At 42.3% G+C, this 13566-nt stretch overlaps 1 protein-coding gene across 5 annotated transcripts in view; it reads right to left on the bottom strand.

Annotated features, from left to right (window-relative positions):
- The window catches only part of ltbp3 (latent transforming growth factor beta binding protein 3), a 41678-nt gene that overhangs the window by 9652 nt on the left and 18460 nt on the right, over positions 1-13566 (bottom strand). For 4 of the 5 annotated variants that reach the window (XM_028984157.1, XM_028984159.1, XM_028984158.1 and 1 more), the window contains exons 2-15: positions 9769-10050; positions 9507-9667; positions 9034-9136; positions 6902-6988; positions 5041-5157; positions 4377-4529; positions 3380-3478; positions 3271-3284; positions 2401-2464; positions 2220-2300; positions 1769-1888; positions 909-1040; positions 242-370; positions 2-121 (exon numbers count right to left, since the gene is read on the bottom strand). In XM_028984157.1, coding sequence (XP_028839990.1) covers positions 2-121; positions 242-370; positions 909-1040; positions 1769-1888; positions 2220-2300; positions 2401-2464; positions 3271-3284; positions 3380-3478; positions 4377-4529; positions 5041-5157; positions 6902-6988; positions 9034-9136; positions 9507-9667; positions 9769-10050 — 1662 coding nt within the window. Of the gene's footprint in view, position 1; positions 122-241; positions 371-908; positions 1041-1768; positions 1889-2219; positions 2301-2400; positions 2465-3270; positions 3285-3379; positions 3479-4376; positions 4530-5040; positions 5158-6901; positions 6989-9033; positions 9137-9506; positions 9668-9768; positions 10051-13566 lie in introns of those variants that run through there. The other variant, XM_028984160.1, reaches the window with a different exon arrangement.

Genomic DNA, 13566 nt, shown 5'->3' with positions numbered 1-13566 from the left:
CCTTGGCAGACTCCTCCCTGGACCTGGTGTCCTGGCTGACAGGGCACACATTCGTATGACCCTACTGTGTTCTCACACTGCTCATTTGGACAGGTGCTGGGGTCCAGACACTCATTAATGTCTACAAGCAGAGACAGCCACACTCAATTATATTCATATTGGCAAAACACACACTTAATACATGTACACAAATACATGCAATCATCCACCCACATCTGGTGCACATACACAGTTTGCTCACCTTCACATATGGGCTGCCGACGGCTCTTTAAGGTGAAGCCTGGAAGGCACTCGCACTTATATGATCCCTGCAGGTTTACACACTGACCCCCGAAGCCGCAAATGTCCTGCTTAGAGCACTCATTAATATCTGCAGAAACAAACATGAAACACATTTGAACTTAATGATGAGGCCCTGTTGAAAGTAGAAAGGACTCCTCCTACTGGTCCTACTGGTAATTCACTTTTTACATTTACAGCATTTACAAGATGCCATTATCCAGAGCGACTTACAATCAGTTGTTACAGGGACAGTCCCTCCTAAGTGTCTTGCTCAGGGACATAGAAAATTTTACATAGAAACTTTAACATAGAAAATAAGTCTTTCGAGACGGAATTGAACCAGCAACCTAAGGATTACCAGCAGTATAACTACAGTCCTTCGCTCTACTAGCTGAGCTATAAAAGGATCGACTTTTAAACCACTGACATAAATACAGCTAGGCAGCAGCACAAGTATTCAGAACCAGAAAGCCCAGCATCAGACGTTAAGTAGAGTTACAGTAAGTTACATTACAAAGTGACAGTGTAGGTAATTATTTGTCATATTTGGATACAGAGCACAGTGCACACATGACGAAATGTGGCCTATGCATTTAACCCAAGCATCACACTGGCAGGATGCTCACCTACACATCTGAGTTTCCCTTGATGCACCATGTGATTGTAGCCTGGCAGACAGCGACAACGGTATGAGCCAATAGTGTTGATGCATGTCCCTCTGTTGTGACCACAGGGGTCAGAATCACACTCATTCACATCTGAGAGGGGAAGAGAGAGCAATAAGGGGAAAATATGGTTGACTCGGTATATATGGAAGTGATGGATGAAATTCCAGCTGAGAAACTCAGTTCTACTTCAGTTTTTTTTTTTAAATTTATGCTCAACTGATATTCAATTCATTCTAAATTCATGACTCTCCTCAAAAGACCTTTTTATGAAAAAGCTATTCCAAAAGCAGATTCCATTCCAGTTTCTTTTTGTAGCATCACTTTGGCCAAAAGCCACATAGGGCGCTTATAATTTAAACTGGTCACTTTCAGCAAGGCCTTTTGGCTCACAAAAATTCTATTTACTAAAATAAAGTATTTAACAATGTATTACCTCTTATTTTTCACTATTATATATGGTTATGATTGCTATATTACTTTAACCTGTTTAATCTCTATGAGTATAATAGAATTGAATAGAACTGTAGAGATTACTTTTCGTAAAATTGTGGTTTGGGTCTAAAAAGGTATTTTTGAGGCCAGTGTTTCACTGAAGAGGAGGAGTTACAGTCCAGCTATGCATATGATGAATCATGGGGGGAAAGGTTTTTTCATCTGTATCTAATCCACTGTGTCCCATTCTCTCATCCATCAACCTGACTGCTATTCAGATATTTCTCAGGGATCTCACAATGAGGTGTGCGAGTAACACTGCTGCTAAAGAATCTGTGTGTGCCTGTGTGTAACTCTAGTGTGTGCATGCGTGTGCATGTCCTTACCCACGCAGCTCTTCCTATGCGGTTGGAAGCCAGCGTGGCACTGGCACACAAAGTCGTTACCCAACGGTATACAGTCTCCATGCCCACAGATATTTCTCATGAGCCTACACATATCCATCTCTGTACCACACATAAAAAACACACACACACACACACACACACACAAGTCAATTATGTACTAGGGTAAGTACATATGAAGCACTGAAAGTCAACAACTCCATTACTCATGGCAATGCCACTATGTGTGTGTGTTTGCACGTGTGTGTGAGTTTGCCAGCAGTCTCATTTTTCCAAGTTAGCATGCATATGTAAATAACTTGTATACCGCCAACCCAAACACACAGCCCACAAACACCAGCACCGAGGCATCACAAGAGCCGTTCCGAAACGCGCGGCCGTCGCCACAACAAGATCACAGAAGCAGTTACGCAACTCTGGCTGTGAAACTCACGTGAGACTTGCGTATGAGCCACTTCAAGGGAGTCACTGTCCGGATTCACCTTTACGATGGAGGGTAGCGTGGGCTTGCTGACTGCAAAAGATAACACATTTACGAAAAGGGGGATGAACTAATCAGTGAAACAGAGAGGGTGAATGCAGTGTGGAGTGTAGTGAACGGTGGGATGTCTTACCGGGGACCCTAGGGACATGGGTGCTGACTGGCTGCATGGGCACAGTCATCTGAATAGGAGACTCCTGTGAAAACACCCAGGGGTGAGTTACATTTACATTTACAGCATTTACCAGACACCCTTATCCAGAGCAACTTACAATCAGTAGTTACAGGGACAGTCCCCCCCTGGAGCAACTTAGGGTTAAGTGTCTTGCTCAGGGACACAATGGTAGCAAGTGGGATTTGAACCTGGGTCTTCTGGTTCATAGGCGAGTGTCTTAACCACTAGGCCACACACTCAAGATAAACTCAGACACATACACAGTTGATTGCTTTGCACTTTGCTATAATCTAGGGTAAAAAAAAGGAAGCGGCCCCATAATCAGAAGGTTTCACCGTCCCCACACACTGCTCCTCAGGCGTCTGTCATGGCTGCCCTCTGTTCACCAAGGTGATAGTTAAAAGCAGAGGACACATTTTGATGGGTCCTCGTGTGCTGTGCTGCAGTGTATCACAATGACAATCACTTCACCTTCACAACTGTGTAGCTACCTCTGTAAGAGATTTCTATTGCTAATATGACATTTGTGTGAAACTCTCATTGTAGACAAATATGAATGTCATGTCTTCCACCATAAGGAAGCTAATAAGCTATATGAGAAAAAAGTAAATACATTTCCAAATATGCACCATATTTCAGTCAATCCAGTTTTAAAAGAAGAGACAAAATATTATATTTTTAATGGTGTATTTTGAGAATAGCATGTTTATTTACAATATCTAGAATTCTAATGAGAGATTTCTGCACACGCTACACTACACACACATTTAACGCAACATACATTTATACATACACACATAAACAAAAAAAAGAATATCACACACTTACAGGAACAATCATTTCTGAAACGAGACAGAAACAGAAAGAGCACATGTTTAATGTCAGTGTGAGAATTATATGTATTTTCTGTTGTAAGTGTGAGTGTGTGTATACACACCTGGGTGTTCAAGGGTAAAGTGGGGTGGAAACACCACTGTGTCCTGATTGGTGACATAAGACATGCCTTTACCAGCTGGGCATATCTTATTGAAGGAGGCTTAAGAGTCAGACGGAGACATGGAGTTACTTCTCATCATTAAACAACCATCACCCATAATGAAACTCACACACACACACCTGAAACTGAAAAGTGAAGTGATTGTCATTGTGAAACACTGCAGCACAGCACATGGTGCACACAACATGTGTCCTCTGCTTTTAACCCATCACCCTTGGTGAGCAGTGGGCAGCCATGACTGGCGGGAGCATTGTGTGGGGACTTTCCTTTGCTCAGTGGCACCTAAGTGGCACCTCTGTGGTTCAGAATTGAATAAAAAGAATCTAATAAATGAATGAATGAATCTCAAGTATTACTCGCTCACTCACTATCCTTATTTCTAAGCAGGGACGTGGCTGGTTCACTCACACACTCACCCAACGGACAATGTTAAGTTGGCAGTTCACCCAGTGTGCATGCAGAGGAAACACGTGCCAACACAGGAGGAGCAAACCTCACGAACAACATTAAAAGCCAGAGCTTTTTGGAGGTGTGAGGTCACATCACTAACCATTGTAATATTTTGTATCTATGCACCAGAGAACTATTTCCTCAATTTTCAAATTAAATGTTTTGTAAGGAATTTTGGTCTTCACTGGTCTTCTTTTGGGGCAGTGGTGGCCCAGCGTGGCCCCGTAATCAGAAGGTTGCCGGTTCGAATCCCGATCTGCCAAAGTGCCACTGAGGTGCCACTGAGCAAAGCACCGTCCCCACTCACTGCTCCCTGGGCACCTGTCATGGCTGCCCACTGCTCACCAAGGGTGATGGGTTAAAAGCAGAGGTCACATTTGGTTGTGTCACTGTGAGCTGTGTTGTGTATCACAATGACAATCACTTCACTTTCACTAGTGAAAAAGAACACATACACACACACACACACACACACAAACAAACTCACCTGTTCCAACCTGAGGGCACCTCTGGCAGCTGCTGCCCCAGGCCTTACCCACAGTGCAGCAGCAGATCTCCTGTGACAGACGCTTGGAGAGAGCGTGTTCACACTTCCCCGACTCGGTCACCACGCGGAAACACAGGCCCTGCTCCACCACCTCTGAGAGAGAGAAAGATGGAGATGGAGTTCAGCGAAACCAAGAGAAAGAGGCGAGGGGTAAGAGGGGATGAAACAAAAACAAAAAGGATGAGATAAACACGGCAGGTCATTAAGATGGAAGACGCATAAAAAAAACATACATGCATAACATGTTCTTACTAATTTAGAGATAACCCTAATCCATAGTAATTACACACATGCTGAATCTGTGAGTTCAAAGCACTAAATTGCTCACTAGTGCTAAACCTCCGGAACACATACAATCACTACTCCCTACACACACTCCCTCAATCATACTTATTAATTTAAAGTGAAAGTGAAGTGATTGTCAGTGTGAAACACTGCAGCACAGCACACGCTGTGCACACAAATGTGTTCTCTGCTTTTCACCCCTGACCTTAGTGAGCAGTAGGCAGCCATGTATATGGCACCTTGGTGGTTCAGGATTCGAAATGGCAACTTTCACAGCCAGTTTAGAGGAGGAACATTAGAAGGAACGTTCTCCACTCACCGACACAGCGCGTTCGCTCCAGCTTGTATCCAGCTTTGCAGGTGCAGCGGAAAGAGCCCTGAGTGTTCAGGCATTCGCCGTTCTGACACACGCCCTGCATGGTGCACTCATTTATGTCTGCAGAGAGAACAGGAGAAACAAAGAGACGCAAAGGAAATATGATGGAGAGAAGTATGAGTGTCTGCTGCAGAAAAAAGGGTAATCTCTGACACAACCTGGAGCTGAACACGCTGACGACTGTAGCTGAAGACTGTAGAGATGACAGTGAGATGACTTTAGGAGACGTCCCTCAACACTTTATAGCACAGGAGGGTATAAAGTGACATGGTGAGGGATCATGTCACTTTATACCCTCCTGTGCTATAAAATTTCCCGTCTATAACTGTTTTTTTTCACGACTCGCTGACTTTACATTCACTCTAACAATCTAAACAACGTTCATTCACCTGATGTGAATGCCTTCAAATGGAGGGAAGAAATTGGGGTGCCTATCTAATGCTCATGCCAACATGGGGAGAGCATGAAAAAGACCCAGATTAGAGGTGGGATGCCACAGTGTACCCACTGTGCCACTTCCACCAATAGAGAACAAATTTAAATGAACAAATAAGTCTTTTTGGCCACAGAGGCCAGGTTTACGAAAGTTAAACCAAAAACTTCCTCTGCATTAAGTAAAAAGGTATTTCAGTAATAATAGAGTTCAAACAGAGAGAAGTTTTACATTTTGGGTGAAATTTCCAAGGGCAGTTTTATTATGTGCTGTACTGATGCTGTGTATATTGATAATATATAAAGTACCTTTTTTTTTACCTTTAGGGTGGGGTAGAGAGCGATATGTAAAAAGGCTGGAGATCAGCTCGCCACCATTCAAACACATGCACAATCATAACGTGTGGTTCTGAAGGTATGTTCTAATGACAACCCAGAGGTGGTTAGCAGGGCTGGGTCTAGACAGCTCAGCAAACAAACAAAATCCTCGGTAAGACCCGGCCTTCTGAGAGCGGCACTCCTCTGGTCCCACACGTCAGTGATTCACCCTCGCAACTTAAAGTGTCATTACACTTAATTACCGATTTCAGGGAAAATCCGTAAAAATATGACTTCTGGCGCTTATCCCTCACCCACAAAATACTCAATTCTGGCCTTCTTCTACACATCATTTTACAGCTTATGGCATCAGTCCTGCTCAGATGCTCGCTGTACTTCTACATCATCTCACAAACACATCTGCTTAACTAATAAAAGTAGATTCTAAAAATGTTCTGCTGTTCTTACACCTCAGGCCAGTCTGTAAAAAAAACAATTACAACATTCAGACATTTTTGAGGGAAGGAACATGAAGGACATAACAGAGAAACAGGTTAAAACAGACATCGGTAATCTTGTGAGAAAATGTCTGGAATGGTTTTAGTCGGTGATTTGGAGATTTATGGACTGGCGTTGGCAGCCGACGCTCTGCTGATGAGCTTTCCTGCAGATCGGTGAGTCAGTGTTAACTCCTATTTCCTTTAGTAATAAAAATTGATGGGGTGGGGGTGTAGGTCTCCTATCGCCCGGATTGGAAAGCTACCTTGTGGCTTTCATTCATCGTAAGTTAATTCATTCGTTGTTTTTTTTTGTCCTGAGCCCTGATGTCATTTAATTGTTGTTAAACAGCATCCAGGAATGTTCACTACACATTGCAAAAAATCCCTGAAAAAAAGTCTGTTCAAAGATGATTCTGGAAATTAACACAAACTCACAAGAAGAAATGAAATATTCCCTTGAACTATTTATACCCATATATAATTAGTCATCTGAAATTTTCAAACTTTCTTCTCACATTAGTGCTGCTAACTTTCCAGTAAATACCCATTATTACCTTGACAGTGTGTGCTGTTGAGTCTTTTATAACCCTGTGGGCAGGAGCCATATTCTTCTATGATGGACTGGAGTTTGAGTCCAGGGTCTGACACAAAAAAAAAAAAAAAACAAGAAGAGGGATGGATGGTTAGGGAAATGAAGCACATGAAAAACATACTAAAATTATCATATAACTGTTTATGGCAGCAGGAAACTGTTCTCAGGGGAAAAAAAGAGAATTTGTACTATTTCTGGTGTTACATAATGGAGCACATGCTAGAACAAACGTGAGCGGAACGTTCAGACAGCGGCATTTTGGAGCCTGGTGGCTGAGTACATAGATCATGACAGAACCTTCCAGTTCGGCCAAAGAGGAAAGGCGACTGGAAAAGGAACAAAAAAACACGAGAGATATGAAAAAGGAGCCAAACTCCACCCTGTCTCAAAGAGTTTGAGTATGTGGTGACAAAAAACAAAACAGACAGAAAAACAGAGGTCAAGATTCTCACAATTGGCCATAGTTCCAGAGAAAAAACTAATATTTTAGAGACAAAACTAAAAATTTAAAATAATAATAATAATTCATGCTAAACATTAAGAATGCAGAACATTCATGAGAAATAGATTGGGTTTGGAACCAAATGCTGGACACCACATTTGTGAATGTTCACCCTTCTAAATGCATTTCCAGACTGCTTTGCCAAAAAGAACATTTTTCCATTCTCTTCTCCTGCGGGGAGTGGGTGTGTCATCCAAAAACAATGACGTTGCCATGAGACAAACATATATATATATATATATATATATGTGTGTGTGTGTGTGTGTGTGTGTGTGTGTATATATATATGCATAAATACATCTTTATATACAGTGTTAATGCTCATATACATTAGTCGTCTAACAGTGATGCTATTGTTTTTAGACCTTTGAAGGAAGGATTGGCGAGGAGAAAAATGGAAGGAGGGTAGAAAGATTTTCCCTTCAGCCTGAAATTCGATCTGTGGAGCTGCAGTGCAATTCAGCTGCCAGTTTCATTGCTGAGAGAAACTTACAAGACATTGGAAAAACTGCGGAGGAGCTGGGCGGAAAAATGACCGGCTAGTAAAAAAAACCCGGAAAGCACTGAAACACACATGGAATCTCACTGACTAAACCTGAACAGAGGAAAAGCGTTAGGAATGGGTGAAATTAGAATATCTACATATTCACGGATTTTAAGAGCTTATCTAATCATTATCTGAAAGTGTGATCCATGTGAAATATGTACACGTTATTTTAAAAAGGGGTTACTGATGCATTATCAACAGAGGATCAGTATGCCAGCAACAAAACATGAATTTCAATTATTCCCATTTTTTTCTCTTAAATGCTTCATTTGAAATATCATCTGCCATTGTTAATGGGTGCGTGAATTGTCTTAATTAAAACGAACACCCATCCTAAATTGTTATAGTTGTATTCCTATCAGTGTATACCTATACACTAATAACTGTCATGCCCAAGACTGGTGGGTGCTCCAGCCAAGCCACTGGGGAGTCTGCTACTCCTGCCCCATGACATTTTGACCCATGTGTCTTGATTGCTTACCCGACTCTCATCACATATTGCTTGTTTCTGTCCTCGCCGATTAGCATAATTTACCTGTGTTTGCGTGTATGTACACCTGCCTTGTGATGCCTGCCTTTTCTCGGTTATTTTTCTACCTTGGTCTATCTTCACCTGTGAAGGATTTGTGATTTTGTTTAGTTTGTATCTTTTTGCAAATCCTCCTCATGCCACGATCATGGCAAAAATCTAAATTTTGCCATGAAATCAAACATTTTTTTATATAATTGGTTATATTGGTTCTTAGGCCTATAGCATAGGCTCCTAGCATGACACTAATTGTACTAATCAAAGCAGCCATGTGCAACAAAGCCAGTGTCATTTATATTTTAAATATATACTTATATATACAACTAAACCCAGTTGTACATCCCCATAAGGAATACAATATTGCCATAATCCACATAACAACAACATTATCCACAAAAACATAACAACAACATACAGATAACATATCACCTGCTTGACAAACAATGTGCTTTCAAATCCCTGGAAAGCCCTGGAATCCCAGCTGAGTTTCTACTCCAGCTGCAGGTGTGTACTTACATAGTTTAGGGCACTGGTAGCATTTGTTCTGTCCCCACGAGTTACCCACGCTGCCGCAGCAGTCCTCTTGATTGGTCAACACAGGCAGGGGGTTACTGCTACACTGGAGGAAGCAGTGCAGATGTAAGATGGGATGTAATCACGTTCATTTGCATAGGAATTATAACTAATTAGTTTTGTTCAGTTTCAGTTAACCCCATAACCCCATTGAGCCAGCGACAGCTACAAATCTGATCCTTACAAACTTCATATTTATATTATATACATCATTGTTTTTGAACATTATTATACTGGGATGTGGGATGGAAACACAAGTTAAGTTTAAGTGAAAGTGAAGTGAACAACGAAATGTGTCCAACCGCTAGGCCACCAGATATAATCTCAGATATATTTTGATTACTGTTACAAGCAAGAAGGCTGATCATAGGTAGGTGTTAATGCTCTGATAACATGGAGATCAGATGGTGACTTACAGCTTGTTTGGGTGTGGTCTCCTGGAAACACCGTCCCCTGGGTTTGTGCGTCTGTGGGGGAAGGCGGGTCACCGCTTTGGGAGGTTTACCATCCGACTGGTCCAGAGGCTGGATGATGACCGACGTATCGGACGGGTGGTGGACTCGCACATTCACCTGCACTGAAAAGAGACAGATTGAGAGAGAGACACAGACAGAGAGACTGCTGCTGTGCAATAGATGAGTGGGCAGAGGATTTATCCATCTATCTATGCTGGTTTACCTTCAGATGAGTGGTGACCGTTGCCCTGTGACAGCGGCAGCGTGAAGACTGAGTGGGTCTGTGCCATATGCTGGTGCCCGGCACCCACCTGCTCTGCCAACGCCTGCCCATCCTGGCCTACGGGCAGATAAACAGCTGGCTGCTGGTTGCCTCGGGCCGACTGTGCTTCTGGCATGTTCCGAATGGGGTACTGACATAGCCGACCAGTGAAGCCTGGTGGGCACTGGCAGTGCGTCCGAGAACCGCACATTCCCCCGTTCATACATGTCAGTGGGCACACCACTGCAAAATGAGAAAGGCGTTTCAGTTTTAAAATATGAATTAGTCTTTTTATTTATTTTGCCCGTCTGTCATAAACTGTTCATGGAGCAGAACAACAGATCTATCAGTTAATAAGATATCAGGAACATGCAACAGGCAAACTATAAACTAACTCAACATGCATAAGATCTAAACAAGGAACAGCATCAAACATATTGTAATAGTCCAAGTGCCACTGTAGTCTTTTTCTATATTATACTACAGTATTAAAACCGATGACAATATGAATTTTGAGGATATGCTACTTTGTGCGTGAAAAGTGAAAAGGTGCTGAGGAGTGACTTTTTAGTTTCATGGCATAGTTGATATTAAACAATGTACAGTGATTTAAGCCATTAAAAAGATTTTAATACAAAATTTAACACTAGGAGTACTTATTGTAATAAATATAATTTTGTTATTTTAGAACTATTTTAACAAACAAGTTATAAGTAATAAGCAAGTACAATATAACTGTGTTAGTACAGCACTGTGGTTTGGAAGGGATTGGAGTTTAGGCCCATCAGTAATTTTCCGATACTCTGAACTATACTTTGGACTATTTAAAGGTAAGAAGTGTAATGATGGAGTTAGTGAAACCATTTTCTCAAGTCATTCTCACTGAGGGGGTGTAAAAAAGCCCAGTCCTGTCTCGACTCACAAGATTCAGCCATCAGTTTCAGTTTACGCCAGCCTCAAACCAACCACCAACTAACAGCCATGGCGCCAGGAAAAAAAAACTGGGCAAATGAAGCGACACCAGATCCAGTCTGTCCTGTTTGCAAAAAAACCTCACCGATGATTTTAGACTTCACCCTGCAGTCTCCCCACCCCAAAAAAGACAAGTGGCCCAACTGCGGCCACAGTCTAATGAACAAAAATGTAGCTAAAAAGCATGAGATGTGGCAACATGCGACTTTCGCCATCATGCGCGTGACGTTTTTCCACTGTCTGGTTAAGGTCAGTTACACAGGCTGCCACACCCAGGGCAAACCAAGGCCTTTACTAATTCAGGTATTTTCCTAGCACTGAGTCAGTCAAAAAAGATTAGGTTTATTCTGAAACACAAAGAGCAGTGTTTTCAATTCGCTAGCGGGGCAGTGGTGGCCTAGCGGTTAAGGAAGCGGCCCCGTAATCAGAAGGTTGGCGGTTCAAATCCCGATCCGCCAAGGTGCCACTGCGCAAAGCACCGTCCCCACACGCTGCTCCCCAAACGCCTTTCATGGCTGCCCACTGCTCACCAAGGGTGATGTTTAAATGTAGAGCACACATTTCACTCTGTGTGCTGTGTATCACAATCACTTCCCTTTTGAAGCATCCCCAGGATTCACACAAAACAAGAAAGAACCAGTTGGTTTTTGTCGAGGTGTCACTTTTTTTCTCACCCAAAGCACAATATTAAATGATGTTTAAAGCATTAATGGAGCCTGTAGATTGACACTTCTCATGCAGCTCTAGACTTCCTCATTCTGAATCATTTTAAACCACGACTGTCCGTATATCACACGCACAAGCAACATTAAATATTGTGTTTCATTCTTATTTAATTTTTTAAATCCTGAGACCATTTACTAGTGTATAACTGCGCTCAGCGGCAGATTGGAAATGGTGCCCGAACTGGAAACAGAAAAACAACGTTCCGGCTGTTCTGCTCAGTTACTTTGCACTACAGTCTTTTACAATAATTCTGCGGTTCTGTTATTTTTAGCCCCTATCATGCCTAGAACCATAGCGTAGCTATTCAGATGAGTTGTGATACATATAATTTTGTTGTTTTGGAAATATTTTAATAAACAAGTTCAGTAATAAGCAAGTACAATATAACTGTGTTAGTACACCAGAGAACATAACACTGTGGTTTGGAAGGGATTGGAGTCACAGATACGTCACAGGAATTGGGCAGGCGCTGACGACAGACAGGTTCCCTGGCAGGATACTGCATGTTTAATGGGGATAATGCCGTAATAAAGCAGAGTGGCGACTAATAACACTGTTTTACTGAGCCTGTTTGCTCCAGTCGGGAATCTTTGATTTTGCCGCCAAGATCGATTTCACACATAACATGTTAGAAAAACAAAGATGTAAATGCACTTTTGTACAAATTTAATGTCTGGTCCTTATCACTACTGATGCAACTTTGCAGAGTTTAAATCAAATTGATTTAAGCACCCCATGACAACACACATGGTCCTATTCTTGCCAAAAAATCATCACTTTGTTCCTTTCCTCTGTTTCCTAAGGAAAGGCCTCTGTGATTAGAATCCTGCAGTACAGAAGAAGTTGACACAAATCCCAGGGCTTATTCATTTTATGCTTTTCATGATTCATTTTATGAGTAAACTCATGCTGAAGTATAATTTGACATTGCTGATCCAACCATAAAGGGTGGTTTGTTACTACACACTACACACACTTGGCTGGACTAGAAGCGTTCTTCTAGCCCAAATATTTTGAACTTATCCAGGTAGCTTGCGAGAATGTGGGCTGTAGGTGAAACTGGCCTGAAGCTTAAGGTGTTCGGGTAGTCGGCTGTGTTGCCTGATTAAGCGCATGCAGAGCAGGCCTATCTCCATCTGAATGGTCTAGTTCACAGTTGTTGCCAGATTGGGCTGGTTTCATTCCAAACTGGCAATAAAAGACAACTATAAATATTATGCAGATTAGTTTATGCTTTGATGTTTAAAGACATCATCCTGCATGGTTCAAATTTGTGTCGATTTATAGGTCCTTTATTACATATAGTTTGTAAAAATAATAACATGCATGAGTACAGTGTGTTCTCCATTCTGTTGTTTTCCATAAAAATGCAGACAGTTGGATGGTTCTATAGTTGTAGTTTTTAGACATAGCGGTTTTCGGTTCTACCCTACGTACTCTGTCAAGCAGTTTGATTACAGTGACAATGGAAAGCAGGAAAATGGGAGAGCTCCCAGTTCCAGCGATCCACCCAGTGGCTACGGCCACAGAAGGAGCCTCAGCGCTGAGCCCTGCGAGGAGGACACACGGAAACAATTACTGCTGGCCTGACTGCACGACCCTGCGTCATAATGTGGGTCACCTACAATGGAAAGCAGTGCTGAAACACAGCATCAAAGAGCGAGAGACAGGGTGGAAGAGACAATAAAGAATAATTTTTAAGAAATCCTGCACCAGAGCGGAGGTCATGTATAATTTGGTTTTCCCTCACAGGAAAGACAGGAAAGTGGAGTTGAGCAGCTGTCTGGGGCTGATGTAAGAGTAGTTTACTCCAAATTACAACTCTGACCCTGAGGGCTGGAACGGCAGAGCTGTACCGTTTTCTCTGGTACTGTATGAGTGAACTGGAGGTAGTGGGTCTCAGGCTCGATTCAACCCTGGCCACAGACATCACAGATCAACAGCATCTGGTAGCAAAATGGCCCGAGTGAATCAAGTCGCTAATGTTGACATGAGAACACAGCAGGTCTGGACTGAGCTCCAGCCCAGCCGGCATTCCGCAACAGTGATGTCACCGCATCT

Source organism: Denticeps clupeoides, chromosome 6 (assembly GCF_900700375.1).
Source record: "Denticeps clupeoides chromosome 6, fDenClu1.1, whole genome shotgun sequence".
Classification (NCBI taxonomy): domain Eukaryota; kingdom Metazoa; phylum Chordata; class Actinopteri; order Clupeiformes; family Denticipitidae; genus Denticeps; species Denticeps clupeoides.
This window is presented reverse-complemented; position numbering and strand designations above follow the sequence as displayed.